The 25,282-nt window shown below is 34.4% G+C and overlaps 1 protein-coding gene across 22 annotated transcripts in view; it reads right to left on the reverse strand.

Moving 5' to 3' along the window:
* Positions 1–1,288: 1,288 nt before the first annotated feature.
* The window catches only part of LOC127832627 (uncharacterized), a 71,998-nt gene continuing 48,004 nt past the window's right edge, over positions 1,289–25,282 (reverse strand). For all 22 annotated transcript variants that reach the window (XM_052358162.1, XM_052358174.1, XM_052358164.1 and 19 more), the window contains 3 exons: positions 23,457–25,205; positions 11,227–11,316; positions 1,289–5,572 (listed from right to left, as the gene is read on the reverse strand). In XM_052358162.1, coding sequence (XP_052214122.1) covers positions 3,762–5,572; positions 11,227–11,316; positions 23,457–25,205 — 3,650 coding nt within the window. In that variant the 3' untranslated portion in view covers positions 1,289–3,761. The remainder of the gene's footprint in view (positions 5,573–11,226; positions 11,317–23,456; positions 25,206–25,282) is intronic.

The following is a 25,282-nucleotide window of genomic DNA, read 5'->3' on the forward strand; positions in this document are numbered from 1 at the left end:
AATGCTATAATAAACAAATATTAAAGCGAAGTCATGCAAAGTGAACATATTTTTTATAATGTGTAAATTATGATATGCGCCTGAAGTGGTTTTAATTTCTTTAATCATGCAGCAACTGGCATTAAACTACTATGATTGTCAGATAATTGTTTGTATTTATTTTTTGGTCTGCACATTAAAGCCGAGGCAGCCGTCTCGTCTTGCCGCAGCGTGGCTATGGCGCTAGACATAATACTTCTTCCCCAACAGGCAGTTCTGCACGGACTTCAACCGTCTGGAAATGAATGGAAAGTTAAATGTATAACCATAGCACGTGTACACAGATGAACACCAAGGTGCAGTGGATCGTTCCGTGTGTCGCGCATTCACGATTTGAAGTCTGCAGTAGGACTTGCCATCTACCATCATACCAAATAGCTGTTCATGCAATGCCACGAAGATGCCTACCATGTATACAAACAGCAAAAAAAAGCACGTGAATAGCTTACTATGGGTATATATTTTCAGGTAAGTTGACCCTTCAGAAGTTTATTGTCAAGATTTCTTGTTCCAATACTACTCGAAAGGTAAATCAGTTTATCTAGAACTATCGGGAACTTAAATGAGTATTTAACTATGCTAAATAGTGTTCCTGTGACTAGCGAAACTATTTATGCTTTCAATTTATTTAGATAAATGATACCCGGGGAACTTTATCCCAAACATAATATTATTGTGCTTAGTGTTTCTTGAAATGTGTTAAGACCATTAAATTACTTTATGCAAAAATAGTTATATTTTTAAAATGATTCACTGTATTATAAAGAATTTGCCATATTGTGTAAAACTGTTGTCAAGCTGACATAATGTGCATATTCTGTTCACAGAATGCGACAAGTATATGCAAGCGGTTCACAAAGTTTTTCTACGTCTAGGCTTGATCAGTGGTCAGTCAATCTGGACAGTTACCGATTAAGCAAGTCGTGTCTTGATACAAGTTAAAGCCCAACTTCCCAACTACTTACAAACAACTACACTTTGTAAAGATCATTAAAGTGGACATCTTGCGGACCTAACTTAAGAGCAGTCTGTAAAAATAGCGAGTTTGTAACATTCGGTGTAACCGATAGCTGATGTCGTTGGTATCCACTGGATACAAAGGTGCCTGATGCATTTCTGTTTATTTCAGGTTAACAGACGTTTATAGCAGTCAATCTTTAGAGATAAGTCATATTACTCCAAATCAACTATTAATTCATCTTTTCGGTAAAAAGGAGCATATCAGATTCAACGCCAAAACAACAAACAATAATAAGATAAAATATATTTTCGACAAAAACAGTAACAAAAACAGCGAAACACGTATTTGTTTATATATTAAGTGGTAATGAGCATGGCGTTATGTTAAAACGTAGACAAACGTCATAAAACGTATTAATTTTTGCTAAAATGCATTACATTGATAAATTGATTATATTTTGGTATCAGTCCAAGAATATGGCAATGGGGTATGATAATACAAAAACAGCAACGTGTTATTGCCCCATCGTTTTAAATATATAAGGCTCAGCATGAATATAATATTGCCCAAAAAGCCTTGTCGTTATTTAATTCTAAGCCTTCAAAACGATAGGGCACTAACTTTTATTCTACATGACTATTTATTAAATTCCTTTGTAAGAAGTACGAAAAGGCAATAAATTACGTACACAAAAGTCATATTATTTATAAAATAAAGTTGCTTATAGTGAAATAATAATTAACACATATTTACAGAGACCATTGTTTGTTATTTAATATGTTTGAGAGGAAATGGTCTTCAAAAGTTCAGTAAATTGTTAATTTTGTAGTAATGTTCTTGAGCATAACTATTGAATATACACATAGTTTGGTTTACATACATGCTGTATATATTTCAAACCAATGATTTTGTCTGTTCTTATAAACTATTCATCGTTAGGTGAATTATATTTAATTATGATACAACAGTACACTCATATGAGTGCACGTGCTAATAATTTTACTCTTCTAAAATAACTTTCCTCATAATCATTATCTCACTCAACATTAACATCAGCATCGTCAACTCATATATCATAAGTGTTATGATCAACAATATTTAAATAATCAAAATAATTTAAACGACAGTTTTATCACAGACACAGCAGAAGTCTTCTATCGAGAGAGTAAGAACTGATTCTCCGTAAGATTTATCAAACTAACTTTAGTACGGTTTACTAATGGCAGTTTCCCGATTTTAGTCTTAAATTATGTCTGTTACCATATAAATCACAATTTTGTTTTTTTACCAAAAACATGACGAAATAATGTGCATATTCCCCGCACGGCCCTCTATCCAAATTTTTAGTTTAATCAAAAATGCTTAAGTAATGTTATAGTTATTGCTGGATCCACCTTGTTTACAGATAGAACAGACAGTCGACCTGGGGTCAACATATAATCCCCTCCGGTGAAGCCAGCAGGGGACGTAAACAGAACAAAGCTGTTGCCAACCTTATATTTGAACAAGATGGTCCAAAAGCCTAAGGTCTCTCCCGTGAAACATGTGAATAAAATATGTTATGTGCAGACGTTGTGATGTTTGTGCAATTACTGTGACGTTAATCTAAGTTTTGTACTCCGTATGACACAGATTTAATACGACCAGAGACATACAGTTTTCACTGCATACATAAAAACACAAATATATCTTTGGGTGGGCTAGATTTTGACCCCAGGGTTATGATTTTAATAAACTTAGTAGAGGTCCAACATTCAATATCGCACACCAAATATAAAACCCATTAGGGTTTAAGGACATACGATGTTGTAAGTTTTTGGCCTAATAAGTATATACTTACATAACCTTGACCCTTCCGGTAACAGAGAAGATGTTTGACGGCATTTACCACACACGTCCATATACATCTTTTGACCCCCTAGGGCAAAGGCTGTTTTGACCACAGAGTCATTATGTGAACACGCTAAGCAGAAATAAAGAGGACCACTGTAAAATGTGAATGTCAGATAACACTTAAGAGCATTGCGGTGTCAGAGAAGAAGAGTGTTAAAGTTTTCACTATACACATAAAAAACCAGTAACCAACAGTGCGACGCAAGTTTTACCTTAAGCGCATTATTGGAACAATAATTACGAGGAGCACCACACAATATAACAAAACAAATATTAAATCCCTAATCCTTATTATTTCAGTCTATCTTAATAATGTGACTCATTGGAAGTGGCAAGTTTTGGCCCCAGAGGGATTGCTTTGTAGAGGATCACTAGACACATTTTCATGCCGAATATTAAACCCCTGACCATTGTGGTTTCATAGAAGATATATGAAGATTTATTTTTTAAAAATCTATTTTTTAGGTCCTTCAAATACTGTACATATGAAACAAAACTAAACTTTGAAAGTGTTAGACACAAAGATAATTTGTGTGAGGTTTCCTTAAAATCGGCCCAGCGGTTCAAAATGAGAAATTAGGTTAAAAACGTTTACGGACGCATTCACAGACTCAAGGACGACAAACCAGACGGTATCTTAACAGCTCAACATCAGCACTATATGCTCCGCTGAGCTAAAATATTGCAATTATCATACACACGTTCAGAATAAAAAAATACATAATTATAAACTTTTAAGGAATTAAACAATCACAAACTACCCATACTCAAAACGGAGCCTAAATACAAAGTTGTTTAGTGAACCAAATAATCATTGCACTTGACTGTTTTTGGACTCTTTACATTCATGTAAGGTTAAATCTGGATCCTAGTTAATGCGAAATCTCAACGATATACGATACAACTCACTCATATGTTCTATAAATAGTTTATACTGCTCGTCATCACCGATATCATCATCATGACCATCAACGTCAACAACAACGTTTTGAACACACCAGTCAGAACCAGTTTCTATTGAGGGTTTCCAGTTATATATCAGAAATCGTGTGATTTTAACATTTCCGAGCGTCTCCAGTTCCTGTTGGTCGGCGATGTATTGCTCTTTTGACTCCTTAAAAGCGCAACCGAATTCCAGCTTAATCTCAACTCTCTGAGTACAATCAGACAGTGTGTCCAGAAGCTTGCGTATTTCGAATGAACGTAATCGATCAGAGTAGATATTTAAAAACTTCAATGATTGAGGTAGCTGTAGGTCGTCTGAATTTAAACGCAAATATAGTGTAAGCGTTTCCAGCTGTGAGAACGATGATAGTGCCTGAGCAAAATATTCTTTACACAAAAGCGTCACACCTCCATCCAAACCACCCAGACGCAGACTCTTGATATTCAGACCATTCAGACCCTGCCATAGTTCTGTTCCGTCACATTTCACATTAATACTAAGCGTTTCCAGTTTTGTGAGCGATGATAGTGATTGCAACATTGACTCATGATTCACTCCTGCAAACATATTCCAACTGAGACACAGATTCGTGATATTCAGACCACGGAGTGTCTCCCATTGACCTTGACTGTATTTGAGCAATTTGATACTAAGCGTTTCTAGGCGTGTGAGCGATGCTAGTGACTGTGACAAAGCCGATACTTCTCCTCCCGAATCACTCCAATTCAGACTCAGGCGCGTGATATTCAGATCACGCAGAGCCTCCCATAGACCGGGACTGTCTTCCGACACTTCAATACTAAGCGTGTCTAGATGTATGAGCGATGCCAGTAACTGTGCCAACGCCGATACATGATTTACTCTTACACATCTTAATCCCCCACCCAGACTAAGACTCTTAATATTCAACCCATGGAAGGCCTTCCACAGACCGGGACTGTCATTGTTCACGATAACATAAAGCTTATCAATTTGTTTGAGCGACGAGAGAAAATAACACAACGCCGATACACGATTCCCTTTCAAATGTTCTCCTCTTCCCAAAAGACTGATACTTTTTATATGCAGACCACACAGAGCCTCTAGCAGATCGGGATGGACATTTACGTCAATGTAAATCGTTTTAATCTGTGTGGGTGATATGAGAACCTGCGACAACCTCGATACATGATTTACTATCAGACCACTCCACTTTCCATTTAAATTTAGAGTCACATTCTTGATATTCAGACTGTGCAGTGCCTCCCACATATCTGGGCTGATATCATTAACGCGAATGTTAAGCGTGTCCAGTTGTCGGAGTGATTGTAGTGACTTAGAGACAGATTCTACAACGTGTTCCGTCCAGTCTTCATTCAGTCCAGTGATAGCCAGCCATTTGATATTCAGACCTTTTAGAGCCTCCCAAATTCCACTATTGAACATCAGATCATTGCACACGTAGATTGTATTGTTTACACCCGTTCTTATTGTTGTATATGTATCTGATTGTCTGACAGCGTCCTCTACAGACCATGTAATTACACATGCCTCTAGCGTTAACCTCACCTCGTGATCGAGTGTAAGCAGCGTGCTTAACAGACTGCGCAGCCAGGAAGAGGAACATGTAATATCTTCCAGTTGAATGTATTGTATTGAGGGCAGTTCTGGAGGAGGGTCTCCAGACGATGTTGGATCTGCATTATTGAAAACAATCCAGACCGGACGTTCTGTTTCGGCCAAACTGGCAGAATCTGTAAATATAATTAAATACATAATGGAAACAAACATACTGAAACGATTAAATTGGTTGACAGTGGCGCACATCCCTATCAATCAATGATCAATGCTTTGGACATTTGAAGTTAATGTACAGTCAAAACGAAGTCTTATATATAGAGAATATATGGTTGGTGACTTTTGATATCATGCGATATCAGACGTGTCTGATATTGCGTAGGAAAAGGCGAGGCTTGTCGGGCCTTTTCACTCGCCATATCGGACGAGTCGGATATCACATGATATCAAAAGTCACCAACCGCATATTATATTTATTATACCACACTTAAAGCAAATAAGAAAATATAAACCAAAAAAACGCCGATAAATTTAATTACTTTACGGTAGTAAAATATGCAAATGAGATGCGGCCTGATTACATCCGCTAGCGTCTATGCATATTTACACATACAAAATAGTTCGCAAGTAAACTACAAACAATAATATTTAAACGCACATAATTTAACCAAATAAAAAAATGAAGCGAGAAATCGATACTTAAAAATACAATATCTGCACTAAAAACACATCACCAATATTGTTTATAATAACACATTCGACATGTATATGTACTTCTAAGTACACGCTAACCGCTGTTTTTCAAAGCGAATGTGTAGTGTGAAAATTTGAAACAATAAAGACAATAACCGAATGGAACGGGATTTTAACGTAGTGCGCAAGTTGAAAGTGATAAGAGTGATTTATTTTTCAACTTCTCCAACTCCGTAGTATACGTTTAGTTGTGAGATGTTAACGGTTTTCCCGAAAAACATGCCTTCGCGTGCAAAGTCAAAGTGGGTTAGGAACGCGACTGCTTGTGGATTTCGAGATGCTGGAACTTTTTAAAGAAGCTGCTTTTCTGCAATATTCAGCGATTTTGCAAGCTGTGTGTTTGGAGTCGGAGATATATAATGCTGAGATAAATGATGCTTTGTACGTTCTTGTGACCAATGATCAGCATACTATCAGTGGGAGAGCATCCCGAATCCCACATCGTCTGCACCAAATGTTTCTTGGTCGAGTGGTTGGTAAGTTTCGTCGTCATACATGCACATTACACATGTTTCATATTTGTGCTTTTTTGACAACCATGCTTATGAACCAACGGCCATTGTCAGTAGTCCTACTGTCATTGGTTTGTGTGCGTGTTGAATGTAGAATGGGTTGTTTAGCTCCGATAAGCCGTGGGGCTGTTTACTCGCACACTGTTCAAAATGTGCAAAAATTAGTCGCGCACTGTTTACAATTGTGAAAAATGGGTGGTGACTATTCAAGATTGTGACAAAATGAGTCGCGCATTGTTCAAAATTCTGAAAATATCAATCGCAAACTATTGACAATTGTGATTTAAAGTGAGTCACGCACTGTTCAAAATTGTGAAAAATGAGTCGCGCAATGTTGAAAATTGTGAAAAAAAAATTAGTTGCACACTGTTCAAAATTGTGAAAAAATGGGTTGTGACTGTTCAAAATTGTGGAAAAAATTAGTTGCGCATTGTTCAAATGTGTTAAACTATAAGTCTCAATCTGTTCAAAATTGTGGAAAAAAATTAGTCGCTAACTGTTAAAAAATGTGACAAAAATTAGTCGCTAACTTTTAAAAAAATTGAACATTTGCATTACGAATTACTCAAATTTGTGCAAAAACAGCCATTTGCTTATGAGGAAAAAAGCCCCGAGTCTAATATAAATACGTTTTAAGTTTAAAGAAATTATTAATTTTTTATTCAAAGTTGTTTATTGCCAGTTCATTGGCCTATATTATCATTTTTGTGATATTAACGATATTGTGTGCCTGTCTAAATAGTAATTTGTTCAAGTTGTGCTATACAATTATTATTTTAATAATCTCTATTTTGACATTTTGTCTCATGTTGGATTGGTTTTATTGTATTATAGTATTTTTTTTTAATTTAATTGCAGAAAGTTGTGGCCAAACATTTTGACGGGTCATGGTCATTCGCCCAAGTTCTTGGCGGCACAGCCATATCAGTTGCACCGGTCTCAGTCTTTGTCTGTATCTCAAACAATTCAAGATATAGTCCCCCTGCATTTCGGCATAGCTTCACAACTAGGTAAAACTTTTTTGAACAAATATAGTATTGAGAATAGTTTTTTGTTTTATGTTATTGTTCATCTTTGAATGCTATAGATCTTAAATAAAAAAAATAGTCTAATAATAATTTATAGATCTAGATTTTTATTTTAAAAGTAGTTGTGCAATGATTGTTAAATGATGTTTTATAAAGGTTTGACCGTTTCTTTATTTCATTTTCAGGTTAACTAGACTACCAGCCTACCAGTGTGAACAAACATTTTCTTTTTTTTAATGTGGAGACAGAACCAGTTTTATGTACAATTTTGATTTCAGACAATTAAAAATTGAATAGTTCATGTATTATTAGGTATGGCAGGTATTGACTAAGAAAGCATCTTTATTATTTAGAATTTGTCTTTGTCGACATTAATTTATGGTGTACGATATTCGCTTTTTTGCCTTGCTATTTAAAGAGTGACACACAAAAGGAAAGCATTTTCATCTTTAAAGCATAAGTTGTCCTGAATTATGTTTTTGATCAAATCTGTTTATTTTTTTTTATTAAAACGTATTTAGTTTATTTTTGTTTAGTTAAATGTTTCTTATTATGCTGTATAATTTGTGTTCTTTTGAAATGAAGCAAGTGAGGCCCAAATTTGTATTTATTTTATTTTTCCAATAGATGAATGCTCATTTCTTTCATGTTTTTCATTTTGTATAAACTCATTAAATGGTATAAGTTTTAATTATTACTTACTGTTTATTAATTTTCTGAAAACAACATGAATGGTTCAGTTTGTTAAGATTTTAACGACGTAAGCGACATTGCACGCCTACAAAAAAGTAGTTCTCAGTATGGGCGAGACTACGCAAACATTGACCGCTGCACAAAATAATGATGAATCCAAATGTGGGCGGAGTTAAAAAAAGATATTAATGGGCTGAGCTTAAAAGTGCTATCGGATGGGGTATCTGATAACACTTTAAAATATAATGTCAGCGTCTCCAACGTAAATGTGCAGTAGTGGCATAATACATTTGATTATGAAGTATGTGAGCAGTACTATTCAGTTTGAAATATTTGACAATTCTGTTTGTATTTCACATGTATTATACTATATTAAATCATTAACTAATAATATTGTGTTGCTTATTTGCGTGATAAGCGAAGTAACAAATCTTTGTTATGGTACAGGTATGCATCTATTTTAATTATACACTTTTATACACTTGAAGTAGATCAGTCATATATGCATGGCATTAAAAACTAATGTTTTCGGCGTCTTGTTATTGAGACGAGAACAGATGAAACAAAAACATAAACTTGGAGACTTTTCTAACGCATCACTTAATCATATCAATATAGCTCCCTTATTTTTGACTGGATTGTGTTGAAATTTGGACCAAGAATAATTCATCACATATCTGATAAGTGCTGAAAATTTAATTGCAATTGAAAAAACATCAAAAAATTAAACTTAACAAATAAAAACGTTACTTCAAAAGTCAAATTCGAAAACTCGTACAACGTAAAATAATAACAATGTTAAAAGTAAAACACATAAATTTACACGTCTTCATAACTGACCGGCTTGCAACATGCCGATTGAGCCGTTGCGCTCCTTAATATTCATACGAGCCATATTGTATTTCTTTAATTAATGTTATGTTTTTCTTGTGTAAAAACTCACCTAGAATGACGAAATTGAAATTAAATTGGAATACCATGTATATCCCGTTTTACTACACTTGGTGGCATTTCTAACGCAACACTATTAAAACTAACATATCTCAGTAATAAGTAAATATTTTTATTTAAAATTGCACATGGGTTCATTTGACTACATTATGTGCAAGCTAGCGATAAAATCATTCATCCGTGACGATCGGACGCTTCAGCAAGTGGGGAAGGTAGCCTGCAAAATGCAAAGTGCGCGATTGCTCTGCTGAATATTCATTCGAGCTTTATTGTTTTGTAAATTAATTGTATGTTTTCCTTGTGTAAGAACCCACCTAAATAACTAAATTGGAATAAAATTAGAATCATATCGCGTTTCACCATTTCCACGTGAAAAAATATGGAGCCACACCTACCCCACGTGCTAAAGCGTCCAATCGTCACGGATGAATGATTTTATTGTGAGCTTGCATAGAATGTAGTCAAATGATCGTATGTACAATTTTAAATCAATATCTTTACTCATAACTGAGATATTCAAGTTTGAAAAGTGATGCGTTAGAAAAGTCCCCAAGTGTATTAGAACAGGTGATTCGTGGAACTATTCATTTCTTTGAAATTGCTATTATAAAATTGCAACCATCGACAATGGATTTCTTAGTTATAACATAATATTCCATCAACTGATGAAGGTGACATTATACATAATCAATTGTTTTCTAGTGAACTCTTCTTTAAGTCATGTTATACTAATGGAATATTGATATGGATACTAAACTATTTATTGGATAAAGTAGGCGAATAATAACGATATTGAACAAGTTAATAGCCAAATGGTAATAAAGCCAAGCTTCTGGCTTTGTTTTTTTGCAGTTCGTGGACTTCCAAAACTTTTTTTTTTTGGGGGGGGGGGGGAGAGGGGGATGATCAGTTGTAAAATGAAGCCTGTAAACGTCTGTGTTACCACTATATAACAGTATTTTACAATTACTATATGTATAATGTATAGCCATGCTGTTTGCGAAAGTGACACTCGTAACTCCCGCTGACGTTTATATATTTCCTGGTTTGTGCAATTAATTTGTGATGTATATTAGTTGAAGACTCGACTTGCAAATGTGTAACATTTCAACGACAATAAACCTGCCCTAGTAAAAGATGTATTAAGGCATTCTATTTGACATATTTCTTGTTTTGTCATCAACATCACACACGGTGCGATATTATGATTTGCATTACATTTAAGTTCACTGATTAATATAAACACAGTTTAGTATGTATGTATGCCGTATCTTACGGTCCGAGTTTACAAGATCATTTCCGAACATTTTTGAATCAACTTCGAATGTATCCTTTACGAAGAATCTACATAATTTTAGAAATATGCCTATTAAAGATCTGCAAAAGCGTTGTTTAAAAATAAGTACACCATCTCCATATGCTTCAAATAACTTTATAAATATTCTATGAGGAAGAGGGATTATTTCTCGATATACACGAGGTTTATAGTTAACGGCTCACAAGGACAGTAGGTGACTTTTAACTGTTTCGAGGTTTTTGCGTTGTAATACATAGTAAATGCATATAAAACGATTATTTAACAGCGGTTTCTATAAAGTAGTATGAAATGATTGTTCGCGTACTCAGCCGGCATGCTCAGACTGGACTCGCTTATCGGTTCGTCAACTATGGTATGCAAGTCCAAAGATATCACAATGTTGTACTAAACGATGATAAATAACCTAATAATAGCGGAAAACAAAATGTATCTTCCCTAATAATTGAAGTGTTTTTGTGTTTTTCATTTAAGAAACACCCATTATAAAATTAAAGTAAACACAAATATACACATCAAGAGCGATAACACCGAAGTGGTCGTCAAACAATTAATGGACCAACAACATTGTAATTTACCTCTTGTTTGAGGCTGAGTTTTTTCAACACACTCACTCCTAGTGTAAATCGTGGTGCATAATGGCCATGCTTTTCCTTCTGTGTTTGAAGCTGTTGAAAATATATTTAATGTACGCATTTAATGAAAACGAGCAACGTAAAACAAGGCTATCGTCAAGCAATATGGTCCCCTACCGGCTCCACCATTGTCAGAAATTCCACCATTTTCAGAATTATAATTTTTTGGTTGCCATAGCAACCGCAATTTTTGACGTAGGAACAAAATGAAATGACGTGCATAATGTCCATATTGCCATCTATCCATGTTCCAAGTTTCATGAAAAAATATTAAGTACTTTAAAATAATCGCAGGATCCAGAAAACCACCATTTTCAGCAGTATTTCTAGTCTATTTGTTGCCATAGCAACCATAATTTTTGACGCAGGAACAAAATAAAATGACGTGCATAATGTCCCTATTGCCATCTATCCATGTTCCAAGTTTCATGAAAAAATATTAAGAACTTTCACAGTTATCGCAGGATCCAGAAAAGTGTGACGGACGGACGGACGGACTGACGGACGGACTGACAGACGGAGCGCAAACCATAAGTCCCCTCCGGTCAAACCGGTAGGGGACAAAAACAGTAAAGAGTTTTAGTTTATTCTGAAAAATACGAACAAAAACACAATAATATATACATGTATTGAAACAATATGAAGTTTAACACAACAACGTCGATGTACTTAATATTTAAAATAAGCGACGAACACTGATTCTGTTCGCATACTATTTAAATGTTTGTTTTATATAGGCTCGGATTTTTTTAATAAACAAGCAAGTTGTCGCGCATAAAGAAATTTTTGGCTGATAAATTTTTACAGCAATAATGTGTAATCGCATGCTAACCTCAAACAGCACATGTGGTTGGGATTAGCACTAAAGCTGGATTTATAGTAGACAAAACGGACTTATAAATCAATTAATAATGACAAAATAAGAGTTTTCAAAAGTCAGCTTAAATTTCAAATGCTGTAATTTGTACAATATTTTTATGTTTATTCTGTTTACATACGTTTAAGAAAAATTATTAATATACATACAAGCAATTAGTTTTGCTCAAACACTCAGATATAGTAGAAAGAAACTGACTGTATACACACGCCTTTACAAATACTAATTTGTTCATGTGCACAACATGCTTAGACAAATTCGATGCACAAAGTAATATATGAATGTGTTTAGAACTACACAGCTCAACAGTAGAAAGTTTTGTATTCTCAAATCATGTGTACTATTTGTTGACGAAAATTACTAATCGTCACGGTCATATTATAGCTCTGTTCATCATAATTATTTGACGAATGATTAATCAGCCCATTAATATTTTACATTACACGCGCACTTGATAAAGACTCGGATCCATCACTGAACATTTCAAAAACAGTAAATGTTTTCAGACGATGCTATGCAAATTCGGAAAAAGCGCATATGTGGTTATTCCCATGTCCTAAGGGCGTAGGAGACGTGGACAAGATCAGTCACGAAAAGTGTCGGCCCAATTAGGAACAGTTTACTCCGAAAATTACCATTGTATGTACGGCCTATAGTATAGTAATTGGTGATACATGTTGAATCAAGCTAGTGGCTACGTGTTTCGGTGTACATCAAAACACAGCAATTGAGACTAATGACTTTGAACTATGTTGGCTTTCTATTTCATATGTCTTATACATAAAGCAGTAACAAATTATAACAAGAGCACCGCCTTGCGGGTGCAGACCGCTCATCTATTTTTCTTTTTAAAGGTGACGTGACCTATCTCAATACTTTCATCAAAAAAGATGGAGGGGTGGGGTGGAGAGGGGTGTATAGTGTGGGGTGTGGTCATTTATTACATCATCTTCCTAAAATACGAAATAAAAATGCAAAAAAAAAATTGGGGGTGGGGGGTTGGTGGGATAGTTGGACGGTCTTTCAAAATAAAATAATAAAAATAAATGTTTTTCTTTTTTTTTAACCATGTTAAAAAAAAAAATTGGGGGCGGGGGGGGGGGGGGTATAGTGTGAGGGTCTGGTCATTTATAAGATGATCTTTCAAAATAAAAAAAAATAAAAATACAAATTACTTTCTTTCGGGGGGGGGGGGGGGGAATTCTGAGGGTGGGGGCATGGGGGATGCTTTGGGTGGAGTCTAATGTAGTATGTCAGGTAAGAGTTGTTTTGTCAAAGTATCAATCAAATCTGATCATAAATAACGAAGTCATGGCAATTTAAGCAAAATTTCATTATTTGCCTTGAGAGTCAAGGTCATTCAAAGGTCAAGGTAAAATTCAACTTGCCAGGTACAGTACCCTCATGATAGCATGAAAGTATTTGAAGTTTGAAAGCAATAGCCTTGATACTTTAGAAGTAAAGTGGATGCAAACACAAAATTAAACCATATATTCAAAGTTACTAAGTCAAAAAGGGCCATAATTCCGTCAAAATGACAACCAGAGTTATGCAACGTGTCCTGTACAGTCCCCTTATGATAGTTTGCGAGTGTTCCAAGTCTGAAAGCAATAGCTATGATACTTTAGGAGTAAAGTGGACCAAAACACAAAACTTAACAACATTTTAAATTTTCTAAGTATAAAGGGGCCATAATTCTGTCAAAATGCCAGTCAAAGTTACACAACTTTGCCTGCACAGTCCCCTTATGATAGTTAGTAAGTGTCGCAAGTATGAAAGAAATAGCTTTGATACTTTAGGAATAAAGTGGACCTAAACACAAAACTTAATGCAAATTTTCAATTTTGTAAGTATAAAAAGGGCACATAATTCTGTCAAAATGCATGCAAGAGTTGTCTAACTTTGCCTGCCCAGTCCCCTCATGATAGTTAGTAAGTGTACCAAGTGTGAATGCAATAGCTTTGATACTTTATGAGAAAAGTGGACCTAAACACAAAACTTAACCAGACACCGACGCAGACGCCGACGCCAAAGTGATGACAATAGCTCTTTTTTTTTCAAAAAATAGATAAGCTAAAAATGATCTCCACTTAAGCCACATGATACATTTTCAACTAATGAGAACTATATTATCAAATTCGCAAGTGTGTGACATTGAATAATAAATAGGTGTAAGTATACGTTCCATATGTATAACATAATCTTTGGTTGGGAAAGATCTAAATGATTTTAACTTGTACTTGTATTTAATTTTATCATACCACAGCATTGATAACTGCCTGATATAACGTAGCCTGATATATTTTTATATCATGGTCAACAGGAAGTTCTTATATCAGTCATGCGTGGTGAATGGTCATATTATTCGGAATCAACAATAAAGTAATCATTTTTAGTAAAATCGAATCAGATTCAACAAAACAAGCAATTTGATATCAAGATGTATTATATTTGATGCAATACAAACAGCAAAAAAACATTTTTTTACAAATATTAAGCGCGCGTGCTCATGACGTCATTATTAACACATCAAACGAGAAAAGTCATATCCTTTCCCGGTAAAACTGCAGCTTTTTAGCCATTTTTTCATTCATTTTTTAAAATCAGGAACGCAGAGATATGATAAACAGAAAAAAGTTTCTGCCTGATCTTTTTGTTATATATCAGGCTCGGCACGAGTAAAATAACGGCTCAGCAAGCCTCGCCGTTATATTATTCTAAGCCTTGCCTGATATATTACAAAAAGATCAGGCAGTAACCTGTTAGTCTCTATATTTTATGAATATGTAACTTAGAATCGGTGTATGTCTTGCAAAGCGTTCAAAATTTCGGAGTACACATAAGTCCCATGATTTTATGTTCGACAGGGTGGTCAAAATCAAATATTGGTATAGTGAAGCATTAGTAAAATCAATCCTTAGAGTCAATATACGTGTAGTTAAAACACCGACTTGTTTTCTGTTACATATTAATACATCACACAAGAAAAAATGTCCGTAGCGTTTGCAAATTAATGTGTACAAAATCGCAAAATATGTAATATTTAAGTTATATTTATCTGCAGCATTGATAAAAAATGCGCGGTTGATTTTATATGAAAAATACAACCACGCAGTGAGGTTTTAAAATGGTATGCCTGTATCAAAATTGTGTGAATGTGCATTTATTTAGGCAATATTATTATAAAAACGAGTATAATTACATTAAAACCACTTCAAAATCCTATTTTCAAGGAAGGTAACTGTTTTACATGTAGAAATGCCAATGTTCATTTTCTTTTCACCGCAACATTCAATTGTAAATATGATTTACATGTAAATTCAAGAACTTATATATACATGTGAAATAAGAAGTTCGGAACATATAAACTGTATATTTTTTGTACAATAAACACTGTATTTACGCAAGTTGTTGAAGCAAATATATCTTGTTTTTGTCCCCGATAATATTTGTGACACTACTAATAATTCAACGATCGACTTAATTACTTGCCAACATTCCGTAGTCAAGTTACATGTCCGTGTGTAATGTTTACCTTCCTTAGAATCATTTAAAAAAAAACAACCTATAACAAGGAAATCAGGAACGCTCATAACACTTCGGGAATAAAAATGTAATATGTAAATATACATTCCTACTGAAAAAATTGTGTTATGTAGTTATGCATTTTAGGAGGAAATTACGACTAGCATGAGATAAATCTTATATACATTTTCATATTTTCCGAATTTTAAAATAGCCATTGATCATACATAACTAGGTATACCATTGAACTTGAATAAACTGATTCTTTTTTATGAAAAAACTACAATTTTACAGGAACACGATGTAAAGCGGGCTTTGCCAAAATAGTCCTATACATTCGAATACAACCTACGATAAATGCCGCCTCGAAAAACGCGCCCCCCCCCCCCCCCGCGTTTTTCGAGGCGGCATTTATCGTAGGTTGTATTCGAATGTATAGGACTTGTAAAGGTTTGTAAAGTTAACATTATAACGTTAACGTAATTGATAACACACATACAGAGCTGCCATACCGATGGCATAGCATAGAAATAAATGAACAACACAAATGCTATTTAACTCCTGTTTCACAGAGAGTTTCTTCATTGTAAATCACAGAACGTAATGGACTGGCTTCTGGGTCTGCGCTTGAAGCTATTAAATAATTATATAAATACACTAAATGTACTCATTCAGTGAGAAATATAATCATATATTGAATAACATCATTAAATTATGTTGCAAATAGGACAGTAAGTTGACACTGTATTGTGGTTTCCATAAACAATGTATTTTTAAGACAAACTTATGAAAAGCAATAATACGTTTTGAAAGAGTTTGCAAAAATGGAAATACTTCTTGTCCCAACGCTTTTGGTAATACACACTATGCAGTTAAAGATATCGACGACAAGATAAGGTTTTATCAAATTAATTGCTGAAGAATGATTTTCGTTGCATATAATGTAGACAGTTTGCGTTTATATAGTATTATATCTCGTTCAAATGTATATCAAGTATAAATCTATTTTCAGGTTATAATAGTATGCATTATTAATACTTTTATTAAAATACACATGTATGTATTCATGTCTACAACGACCAAATATCGACCTGAACCGATTGGTTAGAATTAACGGCGCCAAACGAATTCATTTTTGTTTTAGTTTCGAAATAAGTTTTACATTAAGTGCACATTTTGTTGTAAAATGCAGCGTACAAATCCTTATTGAGACCTTTTGACATGTAAAGTTAAACGTTTGTATACATATAGTACTTTAAACACTTTCTTAGTTAATGTTATTTGTATTTAGTTACTTTTACTGCTATTATATTTACAGTAAAGTGTATGATACATTTAAACAATGTATAATAAATATTAAAGAGTTAATTAATTTTGACATTCATGCTCAAGTATTATTAACAACCTGTGATATCGGAGTTTTTCTTTTGTAAATAAACGTGTGTATTTTGAAACTTTGTGAAAGCTCATCAATAAGCCGTTCATTAATATACCAGGCATAATATGAATACATAAATGTAAACTTTCTTAATGATGTGTTACATTGTGTGCTGATATATGAGTATTTTGAACCAATTGACTGTTAACACGTATTAACGATTCTCCCCCACTAACGCATCTCCCCATATTCAATAATGTTTCACCCGATCAGTGGTAATGGTAGGACTATGCGAAATATTTTAATTTAATGTACATGTATGTGCAATTCATGTACTAAAGCAATATACCATTACTATAAACTGCATAAAATGATATTTAAACATACATATCCTAGATATTTTAATATATACATTTTTATTATAAAGTGCATTAATATTTTAGCGTGCATGGCCATTTAGCTGAAAGAAATTCACTTCAAAAGGGAATCACATGGAATGTATTCAATGCGTATTATCTCTTCCTGTGTTTTATCTGACGGTATCAAAGTTTACTTGATTTCTTTATTAACGAGAGCGCCGATGGCGTTGAAAGCATAGTTGCAAGATACAGGGAAGTTGCTGCTGAAGTTAATGTTTAGGTCAAAATATACTAAATAGTTTCCTAATATGTTTCAATGTAAAAGCGACAAATTTGAGCGAAAATAATTACAACATTATGCACATAGAGACCCCCATAACCATACCTTTTCTTGACGGGCATTCTTAGCTGAATCGATTTAAGCAATAAAAAAGATATGTAATGTTCAAACCAAAAAAGAATTCGACTCAAATCAAAATCGACTGTTTTTGCACCTTCTTTTTTCGGCCGTTTTCTAGTGGATTGTAACCTTTTGCAGTACCATTTTTTTACTTTAATCTCTAACTTTATCCTATTTCAGGTATTTAATAGTGAACACCTATGCTTACCCTATCAATATCTCCAAACGATAAAACCAGAACAACAGTCTAAAGTGTAAAACATGCCTTCGAGGAAAATATGATGATTTGTTTAGACAGGGACCTATACAGTATAGGTCCCTGGTTTAGAGAGTACAGACCTTCATGACTCGATTATTCATGACTCGATTATTTTGTTTATTGTAACCTTAACAATTTCTGACATCACGAGTCGCCTCCCTTGTTGGTTCATGCTACCAAAATGTTCTATTTTAAGAAACGGGAATTCCAAATCGTGACGAATGTGAATGGTTACAAAATGACATAACTATGAAAATAAATACGTAGAATTACATTATTTCACGCATACCATTATGCAACCATCCGTTTTCTTTTCCGACTTGATACATTTACGGCATTCCATTTAATATTTTACAGACACAACACTCGTCCAGAATTTGCGCGAATTCATTAAATTCGATGCCACATTTAAACCGTTAGCTCTACTCGAACGTTAATTTCTGGCTCAAAGTAAATCATTTTAATTTCAATTAACACATCTCTATTACTTTCAAACTCTACTTCATTAAATACATAGAAAGGCAGGTCAGAATCCATGTCATAAATCAGAAAACATTCATCGTACTCCGCTATTTTTTTTACACATTTACAAAGAATGAAAGTGTTTTATGCCCTACTTCCTGTTGAGAATATGTTAATTTCTATTTATAATTAACCAATGAAATTCTTCATATCCTTAAACCAGGGCCTAATGAATTTGACCTCTCCCAGAACAGTAAACAAAGGAAATAGAAAGTAGGTGTGAGATCACTATCAACCAGAATAGAATTGTTTTACGAACGAAATTTGTTTTAGTTTCTTAGAAGGTTTTTTCACGTAAAACGGTCTTAGAAAAATTACTAAAAACGGTGTCAGCAATATTCTTGGAAGAAAACCTTAGAAAAACGTTTATAAATAAAAAAAATGTTAGAATTACCATATACTATATTAAATAGATATTTCGTCTGATTTGTGATCAGGTAAGGCTTCATAATGGTCAACCGTTCCATGTCGGTTTTCGAAATGTAGCTCTAACATAAGCATATTTGCGTAACCGCATCTATGCTAAAAACCATGTGTTTATTCACTTATGACTGCCTTTTGTACGCTTACATTTCTTTTCAAATTCGTATGTAAAATTGCTCTATAACTTGAAAGCGAAATACTTTTTATAAACATTTAAAATTATATTTTTTAAACAATAGTTTGATAAAAAAATCAAGATAATGGACTTATAATGAACCAACAATTTAGATAGATATTACCCTTTTCATGCTTATTAAACACAACTTATTGCAATGGACTCTCACTTATTGAAAGTCTTACCGATTAAAACGGACATCTAAGTTGAACATTTCAACATTGTTAAGACGACCCGCAGTCTATTTAAAAAAAGTTGTAAACAGCAACAGCACTCCTCAACATTGAAAAAGAAGATGATTTATTTCAAATCCCATTTGTAACAAGACGATTGCCAAGCAATATATGTACCCTACCGGCTCCACCATTGTCAGAAATTCCACTATTGTCAGATATTTTTTTTTATTTGTTGCCATAGCAACCAGAATATTTGAAGTAGGAACAAAATGAGATGACGTGCATAATGTCCATATTGCCATCTATCCATGTTTTAAGTTTCAAGAAAAATTATTAAGAACTTTTAAAGTTATCGCATGATCCAGAAAACCACCATTTTCAGCAGTATTTCTAGTATATTTGTTGCCATAGCAACCAGGATTTTTTACGTAGGAACAAAATAAAATATGAAATGACATGCATAATGTCCATATTGCCATCTATCCATGTTTCAAGTTTCATGAAAAAATATTAAGAACTTTTAAGTTATCGCAGGATCCAGAAAAGTGTGACTGACTGACGGACTGACGGACGGACTGACGGACGGACGGACGGACTGACGGACAGAGCGCAAACCATAAGTCCCCTCCGGTGAAACCGGTAGGGGACAATAAAATCACGTTTCCCCGTGCTCTGGTCTTTACTCGTTATTATCATAATTTCGTAAAATCATTTTGAAGATCAAAAAACAAAGCCAATGTAAATGTTCAAAGTTATAATACTAGGATATATATAGTCTGAAAACTACCAAGATCGCGTAACTGGCACACTGTAAATATATTTAAAATTAATCACAGAACACACGCTCTTCCCACTCAACCTCTTAAGCTGATGTCAAGTGACCGTGACATTCTTGTCGCGTGTTTGCTGCTCGACTATTATTGAAAGTAAAAATGATCTATGAAAACGTTGAATTCCATTTTATCTGTTTTAAGAGCTACAATAAAAAATAACATTTATCTATAGACAGCTCGATATTATACGTTCAAAGAAACATTTAAATAGTAAATCTTCAGAACTGCTTTCTTCGCGCAGGAATAATGAATAACACAAACTTAAGGGGCGGGTAGTAGCTGTTCCCGAAAGTAAGATTACAACAGGTGTTGATATAACAAAGTAAAGTAGTATGAACCTAACGTATTCGCTGTCACTTATAACCCAATACCTAATTTGTATTAGTACACTTACGATTAGTAGATATCCCAATACCAAATAATTTGTACCAAAGGATGCATATATGAAGTATATTTCACATTAACCAAATTGAGATTGTATTAATACACAACATAACCACAACATGGTATGGTTTGGCCGATAAACACTTTTCAATCGATTTTTTTTAAATTATGTGTATTTCAGAGATTCGAGAAAATTTAAGTTTAAGCAACTCCCATACAAATCCTTGTTAACTCAGATAAGTGATAAATCATAGTTTTTCTTCGAGGTTTCAATTAGATTATTTATGGTCGTTTTTTTAAAGGACTTGTTCACATTTTTAGTTTTTTCATAATTTAAAATTATTATAAAAGCAAAAATGAATAATATAACAATGTTTACCGCAAAAGTCAAAACCGGTACTTCTGGAAGCAAAAAAAATACTCGTTACCATTGCACCATTCAGACTTTACATTTACAAATAATCGATGGTATCCAACTCACATTTAGCGAGTATCGTGATCTGGCACAGTTTATCATAACACTTTAATATTTAATATACCTAATAAGACCTAAGTCTTCCACAATATCTGAATACAATAGGACAGGAACTGCTGACTAGTTTTAATGATAACTATATAACATAACGAATGGTGGCCATGCAGTTTTAAAGTGGGTGTAATGGTATAGAGCTTTCGTTGATGCCAAACATTTACTTCCGTATAGTTATGGTAGGATAATATAATATGAAAAACGTTACAAAAGCTTCATTATTTTGCTTATCCATAAATAAACTGATACGTAAACCAGGTTTCTTAGTCAAGGGTATGATTTTGCATTTTTGAATATAATGTTCAAAGTGTTTCTTTTTCACCATTTTGGTAATGGGGCCGGGTCCCTTTGGATTGGGAAAATCATTGCGTTTTGAATAAAATTCGGGAAAAGTGTTGCTGTTGATTTGCTAACAAAGGCTTCACAATTGAGAATAAGAGTGTTTTCAATATTATATTTACTAAGGTTCAACTTATTGAGCTAAATAGAGATGATCTGCATGTTAAGATCTAAAGTATATATATTTTCCCAAATCGGACCTTAACATTCCTAATTGAAAAATTCCAAAAATAAAGTGGACTCATGGTGTTTACAAGCGTTATCTTCAATTCGACAAAGTGACCTAGTTTTTGATTCCACATGTCACAATTTCGATTTATAGAGATATAGTTGGAAAAAGTGAACTGACAAAGGTTTTTGAAGAGCGATATATGTGGCCTCTATAGTGTTCACAAGACTTCTTTTAAATTTCACCTAATCGCCTAAATATTGACCTCACTTAATCCAGTTTCAAAATCGGCCAATATATAAGTGTGACAAATGTTCTGACCAACACTGGCAATAAATGCCGCCATTAACACTTAGGGAACTTGTGTTTTACACCATGTAACCCACTTTTTACTCAGAAGAGATTTCAATGGTGCAAATATTCTTACAAAGGTTCATGAAGATTTGGAATTAAATGTAACCTTTGGATCATTCACGAGCCTTATCTGTAATTTGTGAACTATTACACCACGTGACAAAGGAAATGACCTGTTCTTAGAAGCAATGTTTTTGAATCATTGTAGAACTTGGTCGCGATATTATTAAAATGCATTTGTTGAGCAAGGTTCTTGACGATTGGAGCAGAAATGTTACTTACCGGTATACAGTGTTAACAAGGTTCCACTACAGCAATTTAACGAAAACTTACCCGCCTCCGGGCCGCCGTGTCAATGAACCGGAACCATTGTTGAACTCGGCTAACAAATTGTTACAATAAAATTCATGTTCCCAGCAAGTTTAATAAAGACTGTGCCAAAAATGTGACATCTATAAATTGAACAACGTTTCACTATAACCACATAAAAAATACCTTGCCCAAGTTACGGACATGTGTTTAAACAGACCAAAACCGTTTTCAAACATACTATGGAACAAAATGTTTCTTGCGAGTTTCAAGATGATTGGATCCAAACACGTGTATATAGTTCCACAAAACTGCCCCGTCCCCGGGCCACCATGTTTTTAAACGAACCAGAACTAGTTTTAAACTAGCCAGAGATATAAGAACAAATGATAAGACCAATTCATTAAGATTGGACAAAACTGTGACTTTTACAGTGTAAAAAAGATTTCCCTTTATACAAATAAGACAATAAGAAGGTATCACTAAAGCTCGATAAGGAAAACTGCCCCGACTCTCCCCTTCCATTACCGCCAATTTGGTTTCAATGGACCGAAACCGTTTTGGAACTTGGTGTATAACCAAAGTTCTGTTTCGCGAAACTAAACTTATGATTTCTATAGTGTTAACAAGCTTTTTCTTTCATTTTACCTAGCGACCCAATGTTTGACCCCATGTGACACAGTTTCCAACTCCGACGCGATATCAATTGGACGAATGTTCTGATCAAGTCTCATGAAGATTGGACAATACAAATGGTATCTTAAGTATTAAACAGGTAAATGTTGATGACAGACAACTGACGACGAAAGACGGACAAAAGATTATCACAAAGTTCACAATAAGCATGTTGTTTTAAGGTGAGCTCAAACGTAAGTGTCACAATAGATCAAGTTTAGCTGCTTTTGTCTTCCGAAAATGAACTCATGGATGTACTATCAAATGTTTTTTTTTAAATGTCAACCACAAATGAATATGCTCAATTTATCTCTTGCAAAGGAATTATATTTAAACAATTTTATATGTTTAAATGAACTATAAATGATTAACTTAAAATTGTACAATAAATGTGTATTATATATATAAACAACAGAACAAAATGTGGAACTATAATGCGAGTATTAACCTGCATTAAATGATATTAATAATATATAATGTGTTTTACCTTTCAACAATATGCCGTCTCCTTGTAGATACAGTTGTTTCAGCTTATGGCACGACAACAGGCTAAACACATAATGAGTTTTCGGCTGGCCACGTGCACGTAATTTATCTTCCGATATCTGTACAGTCAATAACTGGACATTTGAGGTGTTTGCCGACCAGACGCGATGTAAATCTTGTATGTTTTCCTCAGTGATGCAAACGCAACTGAGTTTCGGGCATATGTCATCCTGTTTGTTCGCTGCTGCCTCATTGATTCCATCCAAAATGGTTTTCTGAAACTCACTTGGCCAATACAAGCTGGACAATTCGCTATGAGCAATGTCATATTCGTTCATCAAAGCTGACAATTGATTCGCAGCAACGATGTTCATTCCACACAGGAATAGAAAAACTTGAATTATATCGAGATAGGGTTTTGTGTAGCGTTTCAGATATCCGTCAATAATGTCATCAATGACACTTGCATTTCGTGCGATATAATATGCTGCAAGGAATTCCTGGATAGTTAGGTGAATAAACGAGTTCGAGCTACCTGTCCGACTTTTATCTTTCCTGTTTGTTAATATTCCTGCCTTGAGAGCAAATGTCTTGCACTCTGTAAACACCTCCCGGGAAATATAGTTGGACAATGTAATGTCACTGAAAACAATAGATGTTTCTCTTTCAAAGGAGAACAGCAATTTACAAGCGGCAGCAGCAAGATTATCTAAGTGGTCAATGTTTGGCTGAAGGTAACATGTGTTAGAAAAACACTCTACAGGAGAAGGGGTTGACTTTTTAAAATAACCAGTTGTACAGTTAGCCTTTTTACATAGACTTTCAAGCAAAACAGTGTAAAAGGCACACAATGACGATTCTTTCAATTGTTCTTCATCTTTCACGTTGTCTACCCACATACAGATGACCGCCGTAAATAGCATCGGTGATGATGATAACGATTCCAGCTTACGCCTTTTTACGAATTCTATAAAAGTGACCACAGTTTTGACCAAATCCTTATCCTCGTCAATTATGCATCCGAGTATTTGTTCACAAAACTTATCAGCATTGCATATACCGTCAATCTCTAAGAGAATGTCGATTTGAGAATTCTTGATCCGTTCATCAGCAAGTTTCCACGGTCGCGCGGTTGTAATAATCGTGCATTTGTCCTTCTGAAATCCTGTTAAAGAAGGTTCAGCTAGATTATAACCATCAGGAGCCACCCATTCATCTAGGCCATCTCTAACTATGAGGCATACTTCAGTTTCTATTATTTTGTAAACAAGTTCGGACACACGCTCAACATCTTTATCGGAATACATGCGATCAACAAGCTGGGATTTAATCATCTGAGTCACAGTTTTCTGTTCCCTCACATCTCTCAATGAGATAAAAAATAGGAACTTGAATTTTGATATTGTCATAACATCATCAAATGCTGTGTTTTTAATAAGAGCAGTTGATAAAGGCTGAATTCCATTGCACCAATCATAAACCAGCTTAGCTGCAAACGTCGACTTCCCGGAGCCGGGTTCGCCTTGTACGTAAATGCGTCTATTTGCAATTTCATTTCTGTAAAACATTTCTTTGTATGAATTTATTTGTTCCTCTTTCTTGCGTGTACCATCTTTCTTTATATCGATTCGATGTATCTTAGGCGTTGCGTATATTTCTGTTATACGCTTATCAAGACTCTGATCCAAAGCTGAAAGAGGCACATTGCTTGAGGTGTCATTGTAATGTTCCATCAATCGTCTACGGAAATCTGAAATGAAAATCCAGTAGGATAAATAACGCTAAAATGAAATACAAGAGGGCCATTGACAATATGTCGCTGACCTG

The sequence above is a fragment of the Dreissena polymorpha genome, chromosome 5 (genome assembly GCF_020536995.1).
Source record: "Dreissena polymorpha isolate Duluth1 chromosome 5, UMN_Dpol_1.0, whole genome shotgun sequence".
Lineage (NCBI taxonomy): Eukaryota > Metazoa > Mollusca > Bivalvia > Myida > Dreissenidae > Dreissena > Dreissena polymorpha.